We start from the raw sequence: 27751 nt of genomic DNA on the forward strand, positions 1-27751 counted from the left end.
CCAGTGCCCCCCGCCCCCAGCCAGTGTCCCCTGCCCCCAACCAGTGTCCGCCGCCCCCAGCCAGTGTCCCCCGCCCCCAGCCAGTGTCCCCCGCCCCCAGCCAGTGTCCTCCATCCCAGCCAGTGTCCCCCGCCCCCAGCCAGTGTCCCCCGCCCCCAGCCAGTGTCCCCCTCCCCAGCCAGTGTCCCCCTGCCCAGCCAGTGTCCCCCACCCCCAGCCAGTGTCCCCCGCCCCCAGCCAGTATCCCCCGCCCCCAGCCAGTGTCCCCCGCCCCCAGCCAGTGTCCCCCTCCCCAGCCAGTGTCCCCCGCCCCCAGCCAGCGTCCCCCACCCCCGGCCAGTGTCCCCCGCCCCCAGCCAGTGTCCCCCGCCCCCAGCCAGTGTCCCCCACCCCCAGCCAGTGTCCCCCACCCCCAGCCAGTGTCCCCCGCCCCCAGCCAGTGTCCCCCGCCCCCAACCAGTGTCCCCCTCCCCAGCCAGTGTCCCCCGTCCCCAGCCAGTGTCCCCCGCCCCCAGCCAGTGTCCCCCGCCCCCAGCCAGTGTCCTCGTCCCCAGCCAGTGTCCCCCTCCCCAGCCAGTGTCCCCCGCCCCCAGCCAGTGCCACATCCAGAGCCCCCGCCCCCATGAGCCAAGCAGTGATGAGGAGAGAAGCCCAGACGCCAGCCATCCGCCCGAGACTCAGGAGACCCCGGAGCTCGGGTCGAAAGGTGACAGTGATTTTCCGTCACAGCGTCGCCAACCCCCTCCCCCATCCCAGAGACACTCACCTCGGTTGGGCATGTTAGTGAAGCGGCTCCTGGGACACTATCTGGTGCGCACCACACAGTCGACCCGGTACAGCAGGTGGAGGTAGGAGCTCCCGAGGGGCGGATGGTCGGAGGGCAGGCTGCACGGGCTCTTATACCCCGCCTAGCAGGGCGGAGCTACCATACATCTTAACCAATAGAAAGCATACAGTTTCCACCAATGGTGCTCCAGCCTATCAGGTACCGTAATACCTCAACTACCACATGTTAACCCGATATGTTGCCGTCCGCACTGCGCCCCTGTCCCCATCAGTGAGAGGCACCGGGCCTGTGATGTGGGGAGGCTCTATCCTCACCGATCATCCCTGTCGACAGGGGTACCGGTGGGTGACGAAACCCGTGTCAGCGACAGGCTCTCCGTGTCCGGTTTCCTCCAGTGGGGTTTACTGTGGGTCTCCTCACTGGGTGGGCCGTGTGCTATCCCACCAGCAGGGTGGCACCTGGTTGTGGGGTGGAGAGGGTCACCGTGTGCCACCAATCGCCTCCATGCTTAGAGGCTTGTGTGTGGGCAGGTCCTCCCGATGGGGGTGAGGCTGGGCAGTGTGTGTCTGCTGGGAGCTTAGCTGCAGTGTGATGTGGGGCCTGGGTGTGACACACAGGTTGTTACAACCTGTCCGGGGGCAGGGTGGATGGGAACAGGGGCGCGGGGGGCAGGCAGGGCTTGGAGACAGCTGGTGGTCCTGAGGGGTGGGCTGGCTGACAGTGTGACTGGTGAGGCCTCTGCCCTGAGAGGGGCAGTGTGCCAGGGAGGGTGCCAAAGGCCACGGTGCCTGTGTGCTTTGTTTGGGGTGAGCTCTGCTATTCCCCTGCTTCCCCTGCAGTGGGGCTGAGCTTCTGATGAGTGAACTGAGGAGTGGCAGCACCTGGTGTGTCACTGATTGAGCTTGGCCGTCCCAACCCCCACACACAGTGACACACACATCAGGGCGGCTCAGTGTCATGTTGACGAACAGGAAATCGAATCACAGATGGTTAAATCGAGAAGAGAATCTCCCCCGATCCCCAGTGAGTCTCTCCCCCGATCCCCAGTATTTCTCTCCCCCGATCCCCAGTGACTCTCTCCCCCCGATCCCCAGTGAGTCTCCCCCCCGATCCACAGTGAGTCTCCCCCCGATCCCCAGTGAGTCTGTCCCCGATCCCCAGTGAGTCACTCCCCCGATCCCCAGTGAGTCACTCCCCTGATCCCCAGTGAGTCGCCCCCCGATCCCCAGTGAGTCTCCCCCCCGATCCCCAGTGAGTCTCCCCCCCGATCCACAGTGAGTCTCCCCCCGATCCCCAGTGAGTCTCCCCCCCGATCCCCAGTGAGTCTCCCCCCAATCCCCAGTGAGTCTCCCCCCAATCCCCAGTGAGTCTCTCCCCCCGATCTCCAATGAGTCTCTCCCCCCGATCTCCAGTGAGTCTCTCCCCGATCCCCAGTGAGTCTCCCCCGATCCCCAGTGAGTCTCTCCCCGATCCCCAGTGAGTCTCCCCCGATCCCCAGTGAGTCTCTCCCCGATCCACAGTGAGTCTCCCCTGATCCCCAGTGAGACTCTCCCCGATCCCCAGTGAGTCTCTCCCCGATCCCCAGTGAATCTCCTCCGATCCCCAGTGAGTCTCTCCCCCTGATCTCCAGTGAGTCTCTCCCCCTGATCTCCAGTGAGTCTCTCCCCCTGAGCCCCAGTAAGTCTCTCCCCTGATCCCCAGTGAGTCTCCCCCGATCCCCAGTGAGTCTCTCCCCCCGATCCCCAGTGAGTCTCTCCCCGATCCCCAGTGAGTCTCTCCCCCTGATCCCCAGTGAGTCCCTCCTCCGATCCCCAGTGAGTCTCTCCCCAATCCCCAGTGAGTCTCTCCCCGATCCCCAGTGAGTCTCCCCTGATCTATTGAGTCTCTCCCCCCGATCCCCAGTGAGTCTCTCCCCCGATCCCCAGTGAGTCTCTCCCTCCGATCCCCAGTGAGTCCCTCCCCCCGATCCCCAGTGAGTCTCTCCCCCCGATCCCCAGTGAGTCTCACCCCCGATCCCCAGTGAGTCTCACCCCCGATCCCCAGTGAGTCTACTCCCCGATACCCAGTGAGTCTCTCCCCCCGATCCCAGTGAGTCTCCTCCCCGATACCCAGTGAGTCTCGCCCCTGATCCCCCGTGAGTCTCTCCCCCCCGATCCCCAGTGAGTCTCCCCCGATCCCCAGTGAGTCTCTCCCCGATCGCCAGTGAGTCTCTCCCCCGATCCCCAATGAGTCTCTCCCCGATCCCCAGTGAGTCTCTCCCACCGATCCCCAGTGAGTCTCCCCCCCCGATCCCCAGTGAGTCTCTCCCCGATTCCCAGTGAGTCTCACCCCGATCCCCAGTGAGTCTCCCCCGATCCCCAGTGAGTCTCTCCCCCGATCCCCAGTGAGTCTCTCCCCGATCCCCAGTAAGTCTCTCCCCCCGATCCCCAGTGAGTCTCTCCCCCGATCCCCAGTGAGCCTCTCCCCGATCCCCAGTGAGTCTCTCCCTCCGATCCCCAGTGAGTCCCTCCCCCCGATCCCCAGTGAGTCTCTCCCCCCGATCCCCAGTGAGTCTCACCCCCGATCCCCAGTGAGTCTCTCCCCGATCCCCAGTGAGTCTCCCCCGATCCCCAGTGAGTCTCTCCCCGATCCACAGTGAGTCTCCCCTGATCCCCAGTGAGTCTCTCCGCGATCCCCAGTGAGTCTCTCCCCGATCCCCAGTGAATCTCCTCCGATCCCCAGTGAGTCTCTCCCCCTGATCTCCAGTGAGTCTCTCCCCCTGATCTCCAGTGAGTCTCTCCCCCTGAGCCCCAGTAAGTCTCTCCCCCTGATCCCCAGTAAGTCTCCCCCGATCCCCAGTGAGTCTCCCCTGATCTATTGAGTCTCTCCCCCCGATCCCCAGTGAGTCTCTCCCCCGATCCCCAGTGAGTCTCTCCCTCCGATCCCCAGTGAGTCCCTCCCCCCGATCCCCAGTGAGTCTCTCCCCCCGATCCCCAGTGAGTCTCACCCCCGATCCCCAGTGAGTCTCTCCCCCGATCCCCAGTGAGTCTACTCCCCGATACCCAGTGAGTCTCTCCCCCCGATCCCAGTGAGTCTCCTCCCCGATACCCAGTGAGTCTCGCCCCTGATCCCCCGTGAGTCTCTCCCCCCCGATCCCCAGTGAGTCTCCCCCGATCCCCAGTGAGTCTCTCCCCGATCGCCAGTGAGTCTCTCCCCGATCCCCAATGAGTCTCTCCCCGATCCCCAGTGAGTCTCTCCCCCCGATCCCCAGTGAGTCTCCCCCCCCGATCCCCAGTGAGTCTCTCCCCGATTCCCAGTGAGTCTCTCCCCGATCCCCAGTGAGTCTCCCCCGATCCCCAGTGAGTCTCTCCCCCGATCCCCAGTGAGTCTCTCCCCGATCCCCAGTAAGTCTCTCCCCCCGATCCCCAGTGAGTCTCTCCCCCGATCCCCAGTGAGCCTCTCCCCGATCCCCAGTGAGTCTCTCCCTCCGATCCCCAGTGAGTCCCTCCCCCCGATCCCCAGTGAGTCTCTCCCCCCGATCCCCAGTGAGTCTCACCCCCGATCCCCAGTGAGTCTCTCCCCGATCCCCAGTGAGTCTCCCCCGATCCCCAGTGAGTCTCTCCCCGATCCACAGTGAGTCTCCCCTGATCCCCAGTGAGTCTCTCCGCGATCCCCAGTGAGTCTCTCCCCGATCCCCAGTGAATCTCCTCCGATCCCCAGTGAGTCTCTCCCCCTGATCTCCAGTGAGTCTCTCCCCCTGATCTCCAGTGAGTCTCTCCCCCTGAGCCCCAGTAAGTCTCTCCCCCTGATCCCCAGTAAGTCTCCCCCGATCCCCAGTGAGCCTCTCCCCCTGAGCCCCAGTGAGTCTCTCCCCTGATCCCCAGTGAGTCTCCCCCGATCCCCAGTGAGTCTCTCCCCCCGATCCCCAGTGAGTCTCTCCCCGATCCCCAGTGAGTCTCTCCCCCTGATCCCCAGTGAGTCCCTCCTCAGATCCCCAGTGAGTCTCTCCCCAATCCCCAGTGAGTCTCTCCCCGATCCCCAGTGAGTCTCCCCTGATCTATTGAGTCTCTCCCCCCGATCCCCAGTGAGTCTCTCCCCCGATCCCCAGTGAGTCTCTCCCTCCGATCCCCAGTGAGTCCCTCCCCCCGATCCCCAGTGAGTCTCTCCCCCCGATCCCCAGTGAGTCTCACCCCCGATCCCCAGTGAGTCTCTCCCCCGATCCCCAGTGAGTCTCCCCCCCGATCCACAGTGAGTCTCCCCCCGATCCCCAGTGAGTCTGTCCCCGATCCCCAGTGAGTCACTCCCCTGATCCCCAGTGAGTCGCCCCCCGATCCCCAGTGAGTCTCCCCCCCGATCCCCAGTGAGTCTCCCCCCCGATCCACAGTGAGTCTCCCCCCGATCCCCAGTGAGTCTCCCCCCCGATCCCCAGTGAGTCTCCCCCCAATCCCCAGTGAGTCTCCCCCCAATCCCCAGTGAGTCTCTCCCCCCGATCTCCAATGAGTCTCTCCCCCCGATCTCCAGTGAGTCTCTCCCCGATCCCCAGTGAGTCTCCCCCGATCCCCAGTGAGTCTCTCCCCGATCCCCAGTGAGTCTCCCCCGATCCCCAGTGAGTCTCTCCCCGATCCACAGTGAGTCTCCCCTGATCCCCAGTGAGACTCTCCCCGATCCCCAGTGAGTCTCTCCCCGATCCCCAGTGAATCTCCTCCGATCCCCAGTGAGTCTCTCCCCCTGATCTCCAGTGAGTCTCTCCCCCTGATCTCCAGTGAGTCTCTCCCCCTGAGCCCCAGTAAGTCTCTCCCCTGATCCCCAGTGAGTCTCCCCCGATCCCCAGTGAGTCTCTCCCCCCGATCCCCAGTGAGTCTCTCCCCGATCCCCAGTGAGTCTCTCCCCCTGATCCCCAGTGAGTCCCTCCTCCGATCCCCAGTGAGTCTCTCCCCAATCCCCAGTGAGTCTCTCCCCGATCCCCAGTGAGTCTCCCCTGATCTATTGAGTCTCTCCCCCCGATCCCCAGTGAGTCTCTCCCCCGATCCCCAGTGAGTCTCTCCCTCCGATCCCCAGTGAGTCCCTCCCCCCGATCCCCAGTGAGTCTCTCCCCCCGATCCCCAGTGAGTCTCACCCCCGATCCCCAGTGAGTCTCTCCCCCGATCCCCAGTGAGTCTACTCCCCGATACCCAGTGAGTCTCTCCCCCCGATCCCAGTGAGTCTCCTCCCCGATACCCAGTGAGTCTCGCCCCTGATCCCCCGTGAGTCTCTCCCCCCCGATCCCCAGTGAGTCTCCCCCGATCCCCAGTGAGTCTCTCCCCGATCGCCAGTGAGTCTCTCCCCCGATCCCCAATGAGTCTCTCCCCGATCCCCAGTGAGTCTCTCCCCCCGATCCCCAGTGAGTCTCCCCCCCCGATCCCCAGTGAGTCTCTCCCCGATTCCCAGTGAGTCTCTCCCCGATCCCCAGTGAGTCTCCCCCGATCCCCAGTGAGTCTCTCCCCCGATCCCCAGTGAGTCTCTCCCCGATCCCCAGTAAGTCTCTCCCCCCGATCCCCAGTGAGTCTCTCCCCCGATCCCCAGTGAGCCTCTCCCCGATCCCCAGTGAGTCTCTCCCTCCGATCCCCAGTGAGTCCCTCCCCCCGATCCCCAGTGAGTCTCTCCCCCCGATCCCCAGTGAGTCTCACCCCCGATCCCCAGTGAGTCTCTCCCCGATCCCCAGTGAGTCTCCCCCGATCCCCAGTGAGTCTCTCCCCGATCCACAGTGAGTCTCCCCTGATCCCCAGTGAGTCTCTCCGCGATCCCCAGTGAGTCTCTCCCCGATCCCCAGTGAATCTCCTCCGATCCCCAGTGAGTCTCTCCCCCTGATCTCCAGTGAGTCTCTCCCCCTGATCTCCAGTGAGTCTCTCCCCCTGAGCCCCAGTAAGTCTCTCCCCCTGATCCCCAGTAAGTCTCCCCCGATCCCCAGTGAGCCTCTCCCCCTGAGCCCCAGTGAGTCTCTCCCCTGATCCCCAGTGAGTCTCCCCCGATCCCCAGTGAGTCTCTCCCCCCGATCCCCAGTGAGTCTCTCCCCGATCCCCAGTGAGTCTCTCCCCCTGATCCCCAGTGAGTCCCTCCTCCGATCCCCAGTGAGTCTCTCCCCAATCCCCAGTGAGTCTCTCCCCGATCCCCAGTGAGTCTCCCCTGATCTATTGAGTCTCTCCCCCGATCCCCAGTGAGCCTCTCCCCGATCCCCAGTGAGTCTCTCCCTCCGATCCCCAGTGAGTCCCTCCCCCCGATCCCCAGTGAGTCTCTCCCCCCGATCCCCAGTGAGTCTCACCCCCGATCCCCAGTGAGTCTCTCCCCCGATCCCCAGTGAGTCTACTCCCCGATACCCAGTGAGTCTCTCCCCCCGATCCCCAGTGAGTCTCCTCCCCGATACCCAGTGAGTCTCGCCCCCGATCCCCCGTGAGTCTCTCCCCCCGATCCCCAGTGAGTCTCCCCCGATCCCCAGTGAGTCTCTCCCCGATCGCCAGTGAGTCTCTCCCCCGATCCTCAATGAGTCTCTCCCCGATCCCCAGTGAGTCTCTCCCCCCGATCCCCAGTGAGTCTCCCCCCCCGATCCCCAGTGAGTCTCTCCCCGATCCCCAGTGAGTCTCTCCCCGATCCCCAGTGAGTCTCCCCCGATCCCCAGTGAGTCTCTCCCCCGATCCCCAGTGAGTCTCTCCCCGATCCCCAGTAAGTCTCTCCCCCCCGATCCCCAGTGAGTCTCTCCCCCGATCCCCAGTGAGCCTCTCCCCGATCCCCAGTGAGTCTCTCCCCCTGATCCCCAGTGAGTCTCTCCCCGATCCCCAGTGAGTCTCTCCCCGATCCCCAGTGAGTCTCCCCCGATCCCCAATGAGTCTCTCCCCGATCCCCAGTAAGTCTCTCCCCCTGATCCCCAGTGAGTCTCTCCCCGATCCCCAGTGAGTCTCTCCCCGATCCCCAGTGAGTCTCCCCCGATCCCCAATGAGTCTCTCCCCGATCCCCAGTGAGTCTCTCCCCCGATCCCCAGTGAGTCTCTCCCCGATCCCCAGTGAGTCTCTAATTTTCTGTTTTTTCTCCCAGTCTCTGTGACCCTGGATGTGGAAACAGCGAATCCCCAGCTCGAGGTGTCTGAGGATCTGAAGAGTTTGAGATGGACCCGGACCCAGAGGAGTCTCCCTGACACCAGGAAGATGTTTACGCACTGGCCCTGTGTGCTGGGATCAGAGGGACTCACATCGGGGAGACATTACTGGGAGGTGGAGGTGACGGGGAATCGGGGCTGGAGTCTGGGAGTAGCCGCAGAGTCTGTGGAGAGGAAGGACCCGGTCAGTCTGAGCCCAGAGACTGGATTCTGGATCATTAGGCGGGTTGATGATCAGTTTTATATAAATTCCTCTCCTCGATCCCGTCTCCGTGTCGGTCAGATCCCTGGGAAGGTGGGAGTTTATCTCAGTTATGAGTCTGGGACAGTTTCATTTTACAACGTGGACACCAAGTCCCATCTCCACACCTTCACCGGGAATAAATTCACTGAGAAACTTTATCCTTTCTTCTGGACGCAGGACGTAAACAAATGGTTGAGAATCTGCTCCGGTTCTGATCCGGATCTGGGAAAAGGGCGGGGCCTCAGGTAGTAATGTCATCCCTGATGTCACAGTGACTTGACCCCGTGATTAGGGTCAGAGGCAGAGGTCAGGGGCCAGGAGTCAGAAACCACTATTTTTTTTTACACCCATCCGGGTAGGTGGGGGGCCTCAGTGAGGATCTCCCCGACGGAACTCCGCTCGCTGGAACTCCTCATGGCGTCCCGATCACTCATGACCCCCCCCCCGATGTGATCTCCGAACCCCCCGAAACCCCAACTCACTGTAAGGGGTCACTGCCCCCTCCCAGGCCCAATCACCACCATGCAAAAATGGCAACCAGCAGTGCCAGCCTGGCAATGCCCCTCCCAGCTGACAGTGCCACAAGGCACCATGGCAGTTCCAGCTTGGCACCCAGGTGGCACTACCAGGGTGCCAGGTTGGAAGTGCCCAGGTGGCAACAGCAATGCCAGGGCGCCACCCTGCTAATATGGGATGCACTGGGGGTCTCCAATCCCTGGGACACCTCACAAGTGCTGTTCCATCTGGTCCCCATTTGTGGAGACGAGCCCTGAACGGCACTCGCCCAAGGTCTCCAACCCAGAAACCACTATTGACAACAGGTTGGCACGAAATGTGTCATTTATTTCCAAATTGTAAAATCCCAATCAGAATGTAAATAAAAACAATACAAATAGAAATGTCATAGCATTAAAATAAAAAGTAAATTAAGTATCTTGAACTTTCCCTTGCAGTTCATTGTAGTGCCACGTTCAGCCACACGATGGTGATGTCGAGCTGTACAAAGATCAGTCAAGTTTTACAGTGCAGTATCGCCACCTGCTGCTGGAAACCTGGTACTGGCAGGAATACCAAAAACACAAAATGCTCAAACACTCGCTGATCAGACAATTCAGGCAGGACCTTTCTTCACAACTGAAAGAGAATTGGATCAGAAACAAAGGCGGGAAAGTAAACATGAGCCTGGACTTCCCACTTCCATGTTGCTGTCACACACCGAGTCCCTATTGGGAAATTCCACACAGCCGGTCGGGACAATGTTCAGAAAATCCCAGGTTGGGAGAGTGAGATTTCCCAGTTTGGGATCTTGCTGTGTGTCAGGAGCTGAATTCACAAATCTGGGCCTGTATTCCGAGTACAGAGAGGATAAGAATGTCCTCCTGGTTTAATAACTGGGACATTGGTGGATAGTTAGAATGTGAGAATGAAAGTCAAATTAGACCGAGCAACACCACCTTCCCCTGGCTGAGAAGGAATAAAATTAATTTTTCAAAAACCAGTGCAGCAGCTCCTGGTGAGACTGGAACAACATGTTTCCCTGTTCAATTAACCAGCAGATCAAATTAATAATAAAAACAGAAAGTTCTGGAAAAATGTTCAGCAGGTCACCCGGTCTGTGGAGAGAGAAACAGAGTTGACGTCTCGAGTGGAATATGAATCTTTTTCAGATGATTTCCAGCATTTGCTGTATTTTGTTTTTATTACAACAGATAAAATTGTTAGATTGTATAAATATAGTTTACTTGATGCAACATCATTACTTGTCAGCAAAACAGTAAACCTAAAATCACAAACTGTCTATGGATTTATTTTTAACCCTATAATTTCTCAGAATCTTTATATTATTCAGGCCCCCAAATTTATTTCAAGTTCAATTAGTTCACACAACTTAATTTCCTGCCTCAAATGTGATATCAGGATTTCAGTCACTAATATCTGATGATATCTCTCCAGAGTTCCTGTGTTTTGATCTTTATTCAGATAAATAAATTAAAACATTCTTGAAGTAAAAATCCTATTTTGCATGGAGCAACACTGCCACCCGCTGGCTGGGATCGGAACTCCACAGGTTTATTTTCCCTGCATTACTGATTTTGGCCACCTGGTGGTGCTAGAACACAGTTGTTTCTTTTTGGGGAGATGATTCTGTTGACTTTACGGACAATAACTAGCGAAGGGAACATTCCTGTTTGTGTCAGTGAATGGCTCCATTAGTCTGTCTCGATATTAGGGATGGACAACAAATGCTGGCTTTGCCATTGACACCCACCTGCTCTGAGCTGCCACCATGTTCTGGCAGACGCAGGCAAGTGAAAGGGGTTCCAGTGCGGGGAGGGTAGGGGAGGCCATCAAAGGGGAAATCAGGGTCTTGGGGATGGGCCAGAGGATAGAGAGGTCCAGAGGTCATCAGGCCTCAAGGTGGGGAGGTGACCGCAGAATTGGGGTTCTGAAGGAGACACTGCCTCCTCCACACTCCCCGACGAGAGTTAACATTCCTTAATTCCTTGTTTCCGGGTTTCCCCCACCCTGGGCTGGCATCCGCCTGCCAGTCTAAAAGTTGAGGTTGGACGTAAAACTGCCCTGAAGTGGCCATTAATCGGTGAAAGGGCAGGTTTCCCATCTGAGGTTCTGTCCAACCCAGTGTGAAATCACTGCAGGGTCGGGATGGGTGGGAAACTGGAGGGAATCCCATCCAAGTAAATTCACGCCTCACTCCCGCCACCTCCTCAGGCCCCCCTGAGGGGAGAGAGCAGAGAATCCTGGCTGTAAAGTACGTGTAAATTCAGAAGAAAGTTGGATGCCACAGTGGTTATATTAACTGGAGCTGCTCAATCAGATATGTGTTATTTTACTTTCAATTTTTATTTTGTGTATTTTCTTTCTGATAATTTCTGGAATGATTTTTTGAAACTTATTTTATGGGATGTGGCCAGGCAGCGTTTGTTTCTCATCCCTAACTTCCCTTGAACGGAGTGGCTTGCTGGACCGTTTCAGAGGGAAGTTAACAGTAAACCGCATTGTGTTTAAGGGATGTTGTGACAAGTACATGAAGAGGATGGGAATAGAGGGATACGGGCCCCAGATGTGTCCCTGGCGCTGTGAGGCAGCAGTGCCAACCACTGCGCCGCTCAATGAATAACCCAGTGGCTCAGACTAATGCTCTGGGCCATGGGTTCAAATCCCACCATCGCAGTTGGTGGAATTTAAATTGAATTGATGATTAAATTAAATCTGGAATTAAAAGTCTGTTTCAGTAATGGTGACCATGGGTGGAATTTCCCAGACCCCTTCCCTCCTCCCCCCCTCCCTCCCTTCCCCTCCCCACAATCATTGGCCACTCACAGGTCATTTCTTGCCCAGCCTCAATGTTTAGGCTGGTGGGAGCGGTTCCCGGGCATGGGCAAAGCCCCAAAATGATCAGGATTGGGCTTCGGGTGGGAAGGGCGGGCTGCCTCCATCAAAACTCCCCTTCTAACTTTGGGCCACCCCCAGGTTAGGTCCGGTGTTGACTGATCCTCCCTGCCAACCCCCCAGTTCTACCCTGACACCCCAATCACCCACTATCCACCCTCCAAGACCTTCCCTGCCCTCCCACCCAGAACCCACAAAAACCTACCTTCCCATCCGGCCCTGGGATTCAGGCTCTGTGCACTTCATGAACTTCCACTTCTGTCCACTGCTGCTGCTGGCGCTGCAGGGATGGGAGAGCTGCCAGCCAATCAGATTGGTCGATATCTCTTTCGGGTGGGATTTCCTCCCGAGTGAGGGTCAGAAGACCCGTTTCCAGCCAATGAACGCTCATTGGAGTGTGACATGGCTGTGGGACAGGTAGTGTCAGTGAGAAACCCCAACATCTGAAACATCCTGGCCATGGATACTGTACAGAGATGTGAGAGTGTGAGCAATAGGAAACCATGTAGGAACCATTGTGTAACATCCAAGTTAAATGAGCGAACAATGCAGAACTATTTACTGAGACACGGATTGAACCAGGCCTGAAAATGATGCTCCATTATCATTATTAATCATCTCAAATCCCCCAACTCGAGGGCGGCACATGGCGCAGTGGTTAGCACTGGGATTAAGGCGCTGAGGACCCGGGTTCGAATCCCGGCTCCGGGTCACTGCCCGTATGGAGTTTGCACATTCTCCCCGTGTCTGAGTGGGTTTCACCCCCACAACCCAAAGATGTGCAGGTTAGGTGGATTGGCCACGCTAAATTGCCCTTTAATTGGGAAATAAAATAATTGGGTACTCTAAAATTAAAATTAAAATTCCCCAACTCGAAGAACATGTTCCACAAGAGTTTTCACAATAGTGAATGTGCTGCTATCACCTCGAGTTGATACTGAGAATAAACAAATCCAGCCGCTCTTTACATTGACAAACACAATGGGGGGGATTTTCTGCTGGTCTTCACCACGGGCGAGAATGACGACATTCGTGGAAAATCTCCTGAGGCTGCGGGAACGGGAATCTCGGCGGCGAGATTTTGTTCTCTGATTTTCCCGCCCCTCGCTGGTGACGTGACGATTGGGCGGGAACCTGATTTCAATCAATTTTAATAAATGTACAAGTTCTTAAAGGGCTTCCCCGCCATCTGTTCCCCCGAATAAATAATTCCCCCCTCGCTGACGTCACATCGGTGAGGGTCACAGCAGCTATTTAAAAACTTGAAGCAATCGAGGGGAACCCGCCAGGGGCACAAAATGAGAATAGACACCTGGGGAGGGGTGGGGGGTCACAAAGAGGCACAAATAACTTCCCAGAAATGTGATGGAAGCAGGGGTCCAGTGAGAGGGTGGAATTGAAGGAAATCAGTATCAGTAAGATAATGGTGCTGGGGAAATGAATGGGGTTAAAGGCTGACAAATCACCAGGGCCTGATAATCCCCATCCCAGATTATTAAAGGAATTGGCTCTGGAAATGTTGGACACATTGGTGACCATCTTCCAAAATTCTATAGAAGGCCAGTCAATTTCGGCGGGAGTGGAGCTGGCTGGTTAGTCAATTTCGGCGGGAGTGGAGCTGGCTGGTTAGTCAATTTCAGCAGGAGCTGAGAATTTTTTTTTTTTTAAATTAGTGTTTTAGGCGGGAACAGGAAGTCGACCCGCGGACGTCTGGGAAGACCCTCACCAATAAATTCTGATGGAGAGGAAACCCGAGACACTACACGTGTAGTGTCTCCCACCCGCCCTCCTCCTCTAACCTAATAATAAAACCCATTGGTCTGAGGTAAGTACCATATTTTATTATATTATTATTGTTTTTTATAAAAAATTTAATTTAGTTGTTAGCCAGATCTTGGTAGAAAGTTAGAGGAATGGCAGGGAAGGGAGTGCAATGTTCCTCCTGCAGGATGTTTGAGGTGAGGGATGCAGTTAGTGTCCCTGCTGATTTTACCTGCAGGAAGTGCTGCCATCTCCAGCTCCTCCAAGACCGAGTTAGGGAACTGGAGCTGGAGTTGGAAGAACTTTGGATCATTCGGGAGGCAGAAGGGGTCATAGATAGCAGCTTCAGGGAATTAGTTACACCAAAGATTGGAGATAGGTGGGTAACTGTAAGAGGGACTAGGAAAAAGCAGTCAGTGCAGGGATCCCCTGCGGCCGTTCCCCTGAGAAACAAGTATACCGCTTTGGATACTTGTGGGGGGGACGACTTACCAGGGGTAAGCCATGGGGTACGGGCCTCTGGCACGGAGTCTGTCCCTGTTGCTCAGAAGGGAAGGGGGAGAGGAGCAGAGCATTAGTAATTGGGGACTCTATAGTCAGGGGCACAGATAGGAGATTTTGTGGGAGCGTGAGAGACTCACGTTTGGTATGTTGCCTCCCAGGTGCAAGGGTACGTGATGTCTCGGATCGTGTTTTCCGGGTCCTTAGGGGGAGGGGGAGCAGCCCCAAGTCGTGGTCCACATTGGCACTAAAGACATAGGTAGGAAAGGGGACAAGGATGTCAGGCAGGCTTTCAGGGAGCTAGGATGGAAGCTCAGAACTAGAACAAACAGAGTTGTTATCTCTGGGTTGTTGCCCGTGCCACGTGATAGTGAGATGAGGAATAGGGAGAGAGAGCATTTAAACACGTGGCTACAGGGATGGTGCAGGCGGGAGGGATTCAGATTTCTGGATAACTGTGGCTCTTTCTGGGGAAGGTGGGACCTCTACAGACAGGATGGTCTACATCTGAACCTGAGGGGCACAAATATCCTGGGGGGGAGATTTGTTAGTGCTCTTTGGGGGGGTTTAAACTAATGCAGCAGGGGCATGGGAACCTGGATTGTAGTTTTAGGGTAAGGGAGAATGAGAGTATAGAGGTCAGGAGCACAGATTTGACGTCGCAGGAGGGGGCCAGTGTTCAGGTAGGTGGTTTGAAGTGTGTCTACTTCAAAGCCAGGAGTATACGAAACAAGGTAGGGGAACTGGCAGCATGGGTTGGTACCTGGGACTTCGATGTTGTGGCCATTTCGAAGACATGGATAGAGCAGGGACAGGAATGGATGTTGCAGGTTCCGGGGTTTAGGTGTTTTAGTAAGCTCAGAGAAGGAGGCAAAAGAGGGGGAGGTGTGGCGCTGCTAGTCAAGAGCAGTATTACGGTGGCGGAGAGGATGCTAGATGGGGACTCTTCTTCCGAGGTAGTATGGGCTGAAGTTAGAAACAGGAAAGGAGAGGTCACCCTGTTGGGAGTTTTTTATAGGCCTCCTAATAGTTCTAGGGATGTAGAGGAAAGGATGGCGAAGATGATTCTGGATAAGAGCGAAAGTAACAGGGTAGTTATTATGGGAGACTTTAACTTTCCAAATATTGACTGGAAAAGATATAGTTCGAGTACAATAGATGGGTCATTTTTTGTACAGTGTGTGCAGGAGGGTTTCCTGAAACAATATGTTGACAGGCCAAAAAGAGGCGAGGCCACGTTGGATTTGGTTTTGGGTAATGAACCAGGCCAGGTGTTGGATTTGGAGGTAGGAGAGCACTTTGGGGACAGTGACCACAATTCGGTGATGTTTACGTTAATGATGGAAAGGGATAAGTATACACCGCAGGGCAAGAGTTATAGCTGGGGGAAGGGCAATTATGATGCCATTAGACGTGACTTGGGGGGGATAAGGTGGAGAAGTAGGCTGCAAGTGTTGGGCACACTGGATAAGTGGGGCTTGTTCAAGGATCAGCTACTGCGTGTTCTTGATAAGTATGTACCGGTCAGGCAGGGAGGAAGGCGTCGAGCGAGGGAACCGTGGTTTACCAAGAAAGTGGAATCTCTTGTTAAGAGGAAGAAGGAGGCCTATGTGAAGATGAGGTGTGAAGTTTCAGTTGGGGCGATGGATAGTTACAAGGTAGCGAGGAATGATCTAAAGAGAGAGCTAAGACGAGCAAGGAGGGGACATGAGAAGTATTTGGCAGGAAGGATCAAGGGAAACCCAAAAGCTTTCTATAGGTATGTCAGGAGTAAGCGAATGACTAGGGAAAGAGTAGGACCAGTCAAGGACAGGGATGGGAAATTGTGTGTGGAGTCTGAAGAGATAGGCGAGATACTAAATGAATATTTTTCGTCAGTATTCACTCAGGAAAAAGATAATGTTGTGGAGGAGAATGCTGAGCCGCAGGCTAATAGAATAGATGGCATTGAGGTGCGTAGGGAAGAGGTGTTGACAATTCTGGACAGGCTGAAAATAGATAAGTCCCCGGGACCTGATGGGATTTATCCTAGGATTCTCTGGGAGGCCAGGGAAGAGATTGCTGGACCTTTGGCTTTGATTTTAATGTCATCATTGGCTACAGGAATAGTGCCAGAGGACTGCAGGACAGCGAATGTGGTCCCTTTGTTCAAAAAGGGGAGCAGAGACAACCCCGGCAACTATAGACCGGTGAGCCTCACGTCTGTAGTGGGTAAAGTCTTGGAGGGGATTATAAGAGACAAGATTTATAATCATCTAGATAGGAATAATATGATCAGGGATAGTCAGCATGGCTTTGTGAAGGGTAGGTCATGCCTCACAAACCTTATTGAGTTCTTTGAGAAGGTGACTGAACAGGTAGATGAGGGTAGAGCAGTTGATGGGGTGTATATGGATTTCAGCAAAGCGTTTGATAAGGTTCCCCACGGTAGGCTATTGCAGAAAATACGGAGGCTGGGGATTGAGGGTGATTTAGAGCTGTGTATCAGAAATTGGCTAGCTGAAAGAAGACAGAGGGTGGTGGTTGATGGGAAATGTTCAGAATGGAGTACAGTCACAAGTGGAGTACCACAAGGATCTGTTCTGGGGCCGTTGCTGTTTGTCATTTTTATCAATGACCTAGAGGAAGGCGCAGAAGGGTGGGTGAATAAATTTGCAGACGATACTAAAGTCGGTGGTATTGTCAATAGTGTGGAAGGATGTAGCAGGTTACAGAGGGATATAGATAGGCTGCAGAGCTGGGCTGAGAGGTGGCAAATGGAGTTTAATGTAGAGAAGTGTGAGGTGATTCACTTTGGAAGGAATAACAGGAATGCGGAATATTTGGCTAATGGTAAAGTTCTTGAAAGTGTGGATGAGCAGAGGGATCTAGGTGTCCATGTACATAGATCCCTGAAAGTTGCCACCCAGGTTGATAGGGTTGTGAAGAAGGCCTATGGAGTGTTGGCCTTTATTGGTAGAGGGATTGAGTTCCGGAGTCGGGAGGTCATGTTGCAGCTGTACAGAACTCTGGTTCGGCCGCATTTGGAGTATTGCGTACAGTTCTGGTCACCGCATTATAGGAAGGATGTGGAGGCTTTGGAGCAGGTGCAGAGGAGATTTACCAGGATGTTGCCTGGTATGGAGGGAAAATCTTATGAGGAAAGGCTGATGGACTTGAGGTTGTTTTCGTTGGAGAGAAGAAGGTTAAGAGGAGACTTAATAGAGGCATACAAAATGATCAGGGGGTTAGATAGGGTGGACAGTGAGAGCCTTCTCCCGCGGATGGAAATGGCTGGCACGAGGGGACATAGCTTTAAACTGAGGGGTAATAGATATAGGACAGAGGTCAGAGGTAGGTTCTTTACGCAAAGAGTAGTGAGGCCATGGAATGCCCTACCTGCTACAGTAGTGAACTCGCCAACATTGAGGGCATTTAAAAGTTTATTGGATAAACATATGGATGATAATGGCATAGTGTAGGTTGGATGGCTTTTGTTTCGGTGCAACATCGTGGGCCGAAGGGCCTGTACTGCGCTGTATTGTTCTGTGTTCTGTGAATGGATGAGAGAGAGAGATTCAGGGTCAGCCTCCAGTCTCTAGACTGTCGTCTCCTCCAGCCAGGGTGCTGCCCTGAATTGGTTTGGATGTGTGGGGAAGGTTGTCCTTTCCCTCCGCCCAGGTGCCGTTCTGTCCGGAGAGAGGGTTCAGATACAAATGCCTCCTTTGTCTCTGCTGAGATTCTGTTTGTCTTGTGTCCATTCGCGCTCCTTCCTTCTGCTGCTTCCAGTCAGCACCTGACTGCTGGAGTCCGGCGGGGCTGCGCTCTGTCTGCTTTTGCCAGACTGCGGATTTCAGCAGACTTTGGACAAGTCTGCTTTTAATTCCCAGCCTGTCCCGGGATGTGGGGACATTGGGAGCAGTGTTTAGCGGATAGGGATTATTTCCCAGTCTGGGGTGGAAACAAATGTCCAGGGCCCCCGCCCGCCGGCGGGAATCTCTGAGCAGAGAAGATGTTGTCATGGTGACGCCGGCCTGACACCAGCACCTGCTCAGGGCCAAGGTTGTGTGAAAATGTTTCCTTGATCCCTGCAGGAAGCAGTTGGCGGAGTTCAGATTGTTACCCAGTGACGAGCATGATGAAGGAGGGGAAGGGCAGGATGTGAGTGGCTCGGCCCCAGGAGGGCTCTGCTTGGGGGGGGCTGACTTTATCTGGTGGACATGGTACCATCCAGTTTTTCCTGTGTCCAACAAGAGCTTATACACGGAGGGACTGGCTTTGTCAGCAATGGAGTGGGGACCTGGGAATCTCGGAGCAAGGAAGGAGTCAGGCTGGAAAACCTGGAGCACGAGTTGCTGCCCCACTTCATATTCCAAAGGGGGGACTTTGGCATCGAAGTCGGCCTGATTTCATTCTTGCCCTTGTCCAATTCTCACCGCTGCAGACTGTTGGGCAGCTTGTATGTTCCCAAGTCGTGTTCGCAATGTGGTCTCATGAGTGAGGCGGTGACCTGTGGTTCAGAGAGGTCAAGGCCTAGGAGGGGTTCGATGCCTCTCAGGGGGATCCTGGTCATTAGGAGGTTGGGGGTGAAACCAGTGGAACTTGACACCGAGTTCCGTCCAAGCATCAGGATGAAAGTTAGCCCCATGTCCCAGGCGGGGCTGTTTTCCTGAACAGTTTTCCTGAGCGTTCCTTTAAGGATGTGATTCATTCATTCGTTTGACAATTGTCACTGGACTGGGGCTGATCGGCCAGGTGGAATTTTTAATTCATGCTGAGCAGCCACATGACTTCCTGCATCACTTGGCCAGTGAAGTGGGGGCCTTGGTCTGACTCAATACCCCGGGGGAGGCCCCATCGGCTAAAAACCTGCTGCACCAAGGTTTTGGAGGCAACTTTAGCTGTGTTTGTTGGAGTGGGGAAAGCTTCTACCCATTTGGTGAAGGTCTCCATGGTAACCAGTGCGTATTTAAATGCCCCGGACAGGTGGTCAATGTGGAGGTTTGTCCGGGGGTCCTCGGCTGGTCGAGTGGGCCTTAGCTCACCCTGATGGGTGTATCAATGCGGTGGTTTTGTGCACAGATTAGGCAGTTGTCACTGTCGTGTCTGAGATCTTTATCAAGACCAGGCCACCAACACAGGACTTTGAATCATAGAATCATAGAATTTACAGTGCAGAAGGAGGCCATTTGACCCATCGAGTCTGCACCGGCTCTTGGAAAGAGCACCCTACCCAAGCCCACACCTCCACCCTATCCCCATAACCCAGTTTCCCCACCCAACACTAAGGGCAATTTTGGACACTAAGGGCAATTTAGCATGGCCAATCCACCTGACCTGCACATCTTTGGACTGTGGGAGGAAACCAGAGCATCCGGAGGAAACCCACGCACACACGGGGAGAACGTGCAGACTCCACACAGACAGTGACCCAAGCCGGGTATCGAACCAGGGACCCTGGAGCTGTGAAGCAATTGTGCTAACCACTGCGCTACCTGATCTTTCCCCTATGGCTTCTCCCCCCCCCCCCCCCCCAATGGCCCTGGCCATCAGGGCATTGGTAGGTTATTGATTGGGGTTTTGGGTGGGTCCAATGTCGAGTGCCCCTTCAGGACGACTCCTCTTTTACAGTTATTCCCCCTTTCCATCGGGGTATTCCCCCCGTGTCAGTTGTTTTATTTTGCTGTCAGCACCCTGGGCCTCTTTAACATCTTCTCGGTTTGTTTGACTGCGATCGCACTGATTTGCTGCGGAATGGGCGGTTGCCATGGTTCCCCCTTTCAGACTCCCTGTCTATCGAGCCCGTCGTCTCGGATATTCCCCATCGGAGAAGTCTTGTGGTCTGATCCGCCCCCCCCCCCCCTCCCCCGGGGCAGGGTGAAGTCTGGATCTCAGTAAAAGGGGGGGGGGGGGGGGGGGGGGGGTGCTGAGGGAAGAGGTTTCCCGTCTGCTGAAACGAAACCCCTTTGTTGCCATGGTGACAGGAAATGTGTGCGGCTGTTGCAGACGTACATACTGTGTGAAAGTGTGTCTGTGGGTGGGGAGGATGGAGCTTGATGTCCCACTATGTCTGTTCCAGCAGCTAACCCAGCAGCCTGAGCACTCATCTTGGTGGGCAGTTTGAAAGCTCTCTCTCCCTGAACATTCCCTTGGTGATCTTCCATATAGACCCCATATCCAGTTTCTCCAATCCCAGTCCCCACCATCGCTAATCTGTCAATGGAAACTTTCAGTGGTTGATCCCCCACTTTTCCACCCCCCCCCCCCCCCCCCCCCCCCCCCGCCCCCTTGGATTTGGGCACAAACGGTCCCTTGGGATTGTTTGGGGCTATAATCTGGCACTGCTGGTGGTCTCCGCAGTAGTTGAGGTTTTCTGCTAAATATGTGGGGATCTTATATTCGTCTGACCGTGATGTCCCTCCCCTGAAGCATGAGGGTCCATCTGGCCATCCGGTTCTGACTAACGGTCCCGTCTTTAATCTGCCCATTGAGTAATAACTGTGGGTGGGGGTCTGCTCTCTGAGGGTAGTGAGGGGGTTAAGGCCGACGATGTGGGAGAAATACTGAACGGCCCAGAAAACCGCCAGTAGATGTCGCTCACAGATCGAGTGGATGAGCTTCTGTTCAATCCCATGTTTTCCGTGGGTGATTATCATTCCCAGATACGAGATCCGGAACTTTGGCTTTTTTTTAGGATTAACCTCGAGTCCCAGATGGATCAGTAAATGTAAGAGCTCCTTTAGGAGGAGGATGTGCTCTTCCCTGGTGTCTGTTTGTAAAAAGAGGTCGGCTGCGTATTAAACAAGACCAACCGGCTTTGAAAAGGTCTCGAACCCTTTTGCCAGTCGCTGGTGAAAAATTGATGGAGAGTTGTGAAAGTCCTGTGGCAAACAGATCCAGATGCACTGTTGCCCTTGGAAAGGTGAAAGTGAATATGTCATGGCATCGTCTATCTAAGGGGATGGACCAGAAACATTGATGAGCAGCACGGTGAAGGAGCGGGCACTGTGGAGGTCAACTGTTTCCTGACACACCTCATCGGTGGAGGATAGTTATTTAGGATAAATATTAAGCCCCAATTTTACCCATTTTAAATTAAGGATTTCAACACTTTCATAACCTCAGGTCATCTCAAAACATAACAGCTTCCAAAACAGCATCACACAGCATAATTCACTTTACTACACAAAAGAACCTGATACATGGAAAAGCAGTAGAGATTAAAACAAGCACTTTAACTGAACTAATGAATATATTTTTCAGGACAGTGTCCAAGGACAGGGCAGCATCTATAGCAACAGCATGGCAAAGACAAGATAACATGAAGGCTCTATTGTTATAACAGCTAAGTCAGCAAAAGACCAGTTCAAACTGGCCTTGATAACAGCACAATATTACATTCTTTAACATACACAAGTATGCAGATACGAAACAATTAGAACTAATGTTGCATATTAAAGCTGGACGGCTTGCTGTCAAATCATATGTGTTTGAGTCTAACCCAAACCAATTAGGATTATATGGGGGTGTAATTAGATGGCTTCAGACAGAAAGGAAACAGTATAACTGTAAAGTTTTGTTCGGCCATTTTTAGTTGGAGTTGAATTTGAAGCTGGAGCTGGGCTGGATCATTAGCTCGATTTCTTTCTCGCTTTTTCATGAATCATCAATACTTTGATCTGAACTCTGTCTCCCTGTATTCATTTTTCATTTTCAGACTTTGACTTTTAAAGTTATTGCGAGCTGTTTGTCTGAGCAAGAAGATAATTTCCGTGATTCTTTGAAAACTTCAAATTGTCTACGAATTGCCTTTTAAATGACTTTCAAATTTTAATCAATAGAAAACAAATAAAACGATTCTTATTTGCACCTGAGAAGTTTTAACTTAAATTTCTACTGAGTTCTAGTAATGGCAAAGGGCAGCTGAAACCGAACGGTAGATCTATCAGGCACCCGGGGCTGACTTCATCATGGTCTCGATGGTCACGACAGTGGGTGCTGTAATTAGGGTCATCTTGCTTCGCTCTCTGGAATCAATGGTCAGCCTCCAGGAGTCGTTGGGCTTCCGTACGGGCCAAATCGGAGAGTTATTTGTCAAGGCGACCAGGTGAAGGACCCCTTTTGCTCATAAACTGTCGATAACTTTGGCCAATTGACGCCCCGCCACCACCCCCCCCCCCCCCCCCCCCCGGTCGTATCCAACAGGGGCCAGGATGTGGTCCAGATGCCACCGCCTGTGTCCTGTGGGCCGGGCAGGGCTGAATGAACTGTGGGATCTGGCACATTCTGATCCATTTAGTTTCCTCGTTGTCATCCAACCCGTGTCGCTCTCTCTGTGGATTTGGATCATCAAAGAATGTGAAGGGGTCAGATGTGGGTCAAAGACGGGCAGCTTCTTGTCAATCTCGGCTAATTGTGCTGCCAAGAAGGGGGTGGTGTTCAGGTCACTGAGCCATTCCGGTGGCAGGTTATTAATGGGCGGGGAGGAGGGGGGCGGCAGAGAGGCCAGGGTTATTCCGGAAGGGGGCCGAACAAATTGCTACATTTCTGCTCCAGCTTCTCTGCCGTGACTAGGGCCGCCTCTCGCTCCCAAATTGCCTTCTGTTCCCCCCAATCTGCACTTTCACATTGTGTGTGCAACTGAGCCATTGGATCCAATTCTCCTGGATTCTCTGACCCTCTTCCTCAGCTCGGAGTTTGAGTTTTTCCAACTCCTCTTTGACACCCTCTAGCCGCTCGCTGAGCTTTCTAACTTCACCATCTTTGCCCCGTGAGTATTGAAGGCTGCAGGCTGCTGCTACATCCCTGCTCAATCTGGAGGCATGTTTGTGTCTGTCTGTCCGAGACCTTCCCACTAATACTTCCCGTGTTGTGTGTGAACCGCACTGACCTCCTCAGAAGACAAGCATGGGACACAACCAACAGAGTACCCTTCGTCGTCCAATACTTTCCCGGAGCGGAGAAACTCCGACATCTTCTTCGCAGCCTTCAACACGTCATTGATGAAGATGAACATCTTGCCAACGTCATCCTCACACCCCCACTACTTGCCTTCAAACAACCGTGCAACCTCAAACAAACCATTGTTTGCAGCAAACTATCCAGCCTTCAGAACAGTGACCATGACACCACACAACCCTGCCATGGCAATCTCTGCAAGACGTGCCAGATCATCAACATGAATACCACCATTACACGTGAGAACACCACCCACCAGGTACGCGGTACATATTCGTGCGACTCGGCCAACGTTGTCTACCTCATACGCTGCAGGAAAGGATGTCCCGAAGAGTGGTACATTGGTGAGACCATGCAGACACTGCGACAACGAATGAACGGACATCGCGCGACAATCACCAGGCAGGAATGTTCCCTTCCAGTCGGGGAACACTTCAGCAGTCAAGGGCATTCAGCCTCTGATCTCCGGGTAAGCGTTCTCCAAGGCGGCCTTCAGGACGCGCGACAACGCAGAATCGTCGAGCAGAAACTTATAGCCAAGTTCCGCACACATGAGTGCGGCCTCAACCGGGACCTGGGATTCATATCGCATTACATTCATCCCCCACCATCTGGCCTGCGAAATCCTACCAACTGTCCTGGCTTGAGACAATTCACACCTCTTTAACCTGGGGTTACCCCATCTCTGGATCTGTAAAGATTTAATCACCTGCTAATGCTCGCATTCCAAGCATTGTCTGGCATCTTTGAATTTCTCCATATATATGTTTCTGGAACAAACCTCTTCATTCACCTGAGGAAGGAGCAGTGCTCCGAGAGCTGGTGTTCGAAACAAACATGTTGGACTTTAACCTGGTGTTGTCAGACTTCTTACTGCGCTCACCCCAGTCCAGCGCCGGCATCTCCACATCGTGTATGAACTTGTCAGCTTCTGGCAATGTTAGCAGGATATAAAAGTTTCTCTCTCGCTCTGTCTGTCTCTCTCTCTCTGTCTGTCTCTCGATGTCTCTCTCTCTGCCTGTCTGTCTCTCTCTCTCTGTCTGTCTCTCTCTGTCTTTCTCTCTCTCTATCTCTCTCTGTCTCCCTCACTCTCTGTCTGTCTCTGTCTGTCTCTCGCTCTGTCTATCTCTATCTATCTCTCTGTCTTTCTCTCTGTCTCTCTCTCACTCTCTCTGTGCCACTCTCTCTCTCTGTCTCTCTATCCCTCTCTGTCTCCCTCTCTCTGTCTCCCTCTCTCTGTCTCCCTCTCTCTCTGTCTCTCTCTCACTCTCTCTCTGTCACTCTCTCTCTGTCTTTCTCTCTCTCTATCCCTCTCTCTCTCTGTCTCCCTCTCTCTCTCTGTCGCTCTCTCTCTCTCTCTGTCTGTGTGTCTCTCTCTCTCTCTCTCTGTCACTACCTCAGGCAACTCTCTAGGTTGAGTGTCTGTCAGTCTTGGGTGGAGGTTTCTTGCTCGATGGAATGGATGAGAGAGAGAGATTCAGGGTCAGCCTCCAGTATATAGACTGTCATCTCCTCCAATCAGGGTGCAGCCCTGAATTGGTTTGGATGTGTGGGGAAGGTTGTCCTTTCCCTCCGCCCAGGTGGCGTTCTGTCCGGAGAGAGGGTTCAGATACAAATGCCTCCTTTGTCTCTGCTGAGATTCTGTTTGTCTTGTGTCCATTCGCGCTCCTTCCTTCTGCTGCTTCCAGTCAGCACCTGACTGCTGGAGTCCGGCGGGGCTGCGCTCTGTCTGCTTTTGCCAGACTGCGGATTTCAGCAGACTTTGGACAAGTCTGCTTTTAAATCCCAGCATCCTCCTCAGTTGGCCAAATTTTAGGTTAAATGTCCCGGCAGCCAATTGGCTACAAGAGATTAGTTGGCAAAATTAAATGGGATTGTGGGTAATGTACTGATGTGGATGAGGAATTGGTGACAGACAGGAAACAGGGAGTGGGAATAAATGGATCTTTTTCCGAGTGGCAGGCAGTGACTAGTGAGGTACCACAGGGGTCAGTGCTTGGGCCCCAGCTGTTCACAATATATATACACAACCTGGATGAGGGAACCAAATGTAACATTTCTAAGTTTGTGGATGACACAAAACTGGGTGGAATTGTGAGTTGTGAGGAGGATGCAAGGAGGCTTCAAGGTGATTGAGACAAGTTGAGTGAGTGGACAAACACATGGCAGATGTAAGATAACGTGGCTAAATGTGAAGTTATTCACTGCGGTGTGAAAAACAGAAAGGAAGAGGATTATTTAAATGGTGATGTATTGGGAAGTGTGGATGTACAAAGGGATCTGGGTCCTTGTACACCAGCCAATCAAAGTGGAGAGGCAGCTGCAGCAAGCAATTAGGAAGGTGAATGGTTTGTTGGCCTTCATTGTGAGAGGATTGGAGTTCAGAAGTAGGGATGTGTCACTGCAGTTATACAGGGCCTTGGTGAGACCACACCTGGAGTATTGTGAGCAGTTTTGGTCTCCCTGCCTGAGAAAGGATTTACTTGTCACAGAGGGAGTGCAGCGGTGATTCACTCGGCTAATACTGGGGTTGGGGGGACAGTGCAATGAGGAGAGAATGATTCGACTGGGCCTGTGTTCACTCGGGTTTAGAAAGACGAGAGGAGATCTGTGTGTTTGTGTGGGCCTCACCCCCAACAACCCAAAGATATGCAGTGCAGGTGGATTGGTCACGATAAATTGCCCTTTAGAGTACCCAATTCATTTTTTCCAATTAAGGGGCAATTTAATGAGGCCAATCCGCCTAACCTGTACATCTTTGGGTTGTGGGGGTGAGACCCACGCAGACACAGGGAGAATGTGCAAACTCCACATGGTTAGTGACCCAGAGCCGGGATCGAACCTGGGACCTCGGTGCCGTGAGGCAGCAGTGCTAACCACTGCATCTCTGTGCTGCCCTGGGGAAAACATTTTGTTAAACTAAATGTGTGCTGCAAGGGCAAAACTGACCAAGAATTGTACATATGTCCCGAAAGACATACTTGTTAGGTGAATCGGATATTCTGAATTCGCCCTCCAAGTACCCGAACAGGCGCCGGAATGTGGAGACCAGCGGCTTTTCACAGTAACTTCATTGCAGTATTAATGTAAGTCCACTTGTGATAATAAAGATTATTGTTAATAGAATTATTATTCTAAGATCTGATTGAAACGTATAAAATTCTAACAGGGCTGGACAGACTAGATTCAGGGCAGATGTTTTCCCTGGTTGGGGAATCTCGAACCAGGGGACACAGTCTCAGGATACGGGGTAGACCATTCAGGACCGAAATTAGGAAATATTTCTTCATTCAAAGGGTTGTGAACCTGTGGAATTCCAGACCACAGGAAGTGACCACAAATCCCTGAAATATTCCCTGGCTCTACCTTCCTGACTTATCTCCGGAGCATCTTGACAACAAGGACTCCAACGCCAGACTCCTATTCATTGACTACAGCTCCGCCTTCAACACCATAATCCCAGCCAAGCTTGTATCCAAACTCCAAAACCTAGGACTTGGCTCCTCCCTTTGTAACTGGATCCTCGACTTCCTGACCCATAGACCACAATCAGTGAGGATAAACAACAACACCTGCTCCATGGTAGTCCTCAATACCGGGGCCCCGCAAAGCTGCATAATTAGCACCCTACTATACTCCCTCTGCACACACGACTGTGGGGCAAAATTTGGCTTCAACTCCATCCACAGGTTTGCTGATGACACGACCGCAGTGGGTCAGATCTCAAACAACGATGAGTCAGAATACAGGAAAGTGGGCAGCATAATTGTAGAAGCCAAGTATTTCAAATACAACTAGTATAGGTAAAAGATAGCTGTTTAAGCATAAATGTTGAGCCCCAGTTTTTAATACCCATTTATACAGCATAATTCACTTATACTGAAGTCCGTTGTTCTGGCAAATGCATATTTTCAAAGACAGTGTGACATTACAAAAAGCACAGTTGCAAGATAATTTGACACTGTCTTGTGCTAATTGTCAAGGCCAAGGGATTGAATACACAGCAACATGAAGGCACCATTGTTCACAATGCAGATAACAGCTAGGTCAGAAAAGCTGATGTTGCACATTGAAGATGGACGGCTTGCCATCAAATCAAATGTGTTTGAGTCTAACCCAAACCAATTAGGATTATATTGGGGTGTAATTAGATGACTTAAGACAGATATGAAAGTGTATAACTAAAAAGTTTCTCCCCGCCAGGTTAGGTTGGGTTTTGTTGTCTTTGTGAGTATTGTCTTTGTAAGTTTTGTTTTAGCTTAAGTTTTGTTTTTGTGTTTAGTTTAGTCAGTTTTGTCCTTTATAGTCTCCATTTTAGAGATGTCTTTTGGGGGTTCTGTCAGTCTAACAGTCTGTGTCAGTGATGTTAGTCCACTTTTGACTTTGAGTTTGAGTTTAGCTGAAGATTAGCTTTCTCTCTCTCTTCATGTTTCATTGCCAGACTTTGACCTTTTAAAAGTTACTTTCGAGCTGTCTGCCTAAGCAAAGAAAGATAATGTCTGTAATTCTCTGAAAGCTTCGAATTGTCTACGAATTGCCTTTTAAATGACTTTCAAATTGTAATCAAGCGACTACAAATAAAACAATTCTTTTTGGCACCTGAGGAGTTTATACTGCAAATTTCTGCTGAGTTCCAGTATTCGCAAAGTGCTACTGATAACCGAATAGCAGAGATGATATAAATTCCTTCAACTATACACAGTCGAATAATACAAGGAATCGAACAACTTAACACAGTCTACAAATAGTACAAATCTTATAACTTGTCGTATTGCGCCAGGACTTGATTCATCAACTAAGCTTCCCCCAAACTTGGCGTGGTTCGACAGGTTAAGATCTCTATAAATTAAAGATTCCTTTAATTAATCAAAGACCCCTCCCACCCAGATTATTCTCTCTTCTTCCATCAGGCAGAAGAAACAAAAGTCTGAGATCACGGACGAGCAGATTCAAAATCAGCTTCTTCCCCGCTGTTACCAGACTCCTGAATGACTCACCTATGGAC

The 27751-nt window shown here is 52.9% G+C and overlaps 1 protein-coding gene across 1 annotated transcript in view; it reads right to left on the minus strand.

Annotated features, from left to right (window-relative positions):
• Positions 1-20867: 20867 nt before the first annotated feature.
• LOC140390506 (E3 ubiquitin-protein ligase TRIM35-like) overlaps positions 20868-27751 on the minus strand; it is a 60643-nt gene continuing 53759 nt past the window's right edge. The window contains exon 6 of the mRNA XM_072475676.1: positions 20868-21539. Coding sequence (XP_072331777.1) covers positions 21502-21539 — 38 coding nt within the window. The 3' untranslated portion in view covers positions 20868-21501. The remainder of the gene's footprint in view (positions 21540-27751) is intronic.

The sequence above is a fragment of the Scyliorhinus torazame genome, chromosome 14, assembly GCF_047496885.1.
Source record: "Scyliorhinus torazame isolate Kashiwa2021f chromosome 14, sScyTor2.1, whole genome shotgun sequence".
NCBI classification, from domain to species: Eukaryota; Metazoa; Chordata; class Chondrichthyes; order Carcharhiniformes; family Scyliorhinidae; genus Scyliorhinus; species Scyliorhinus torazame.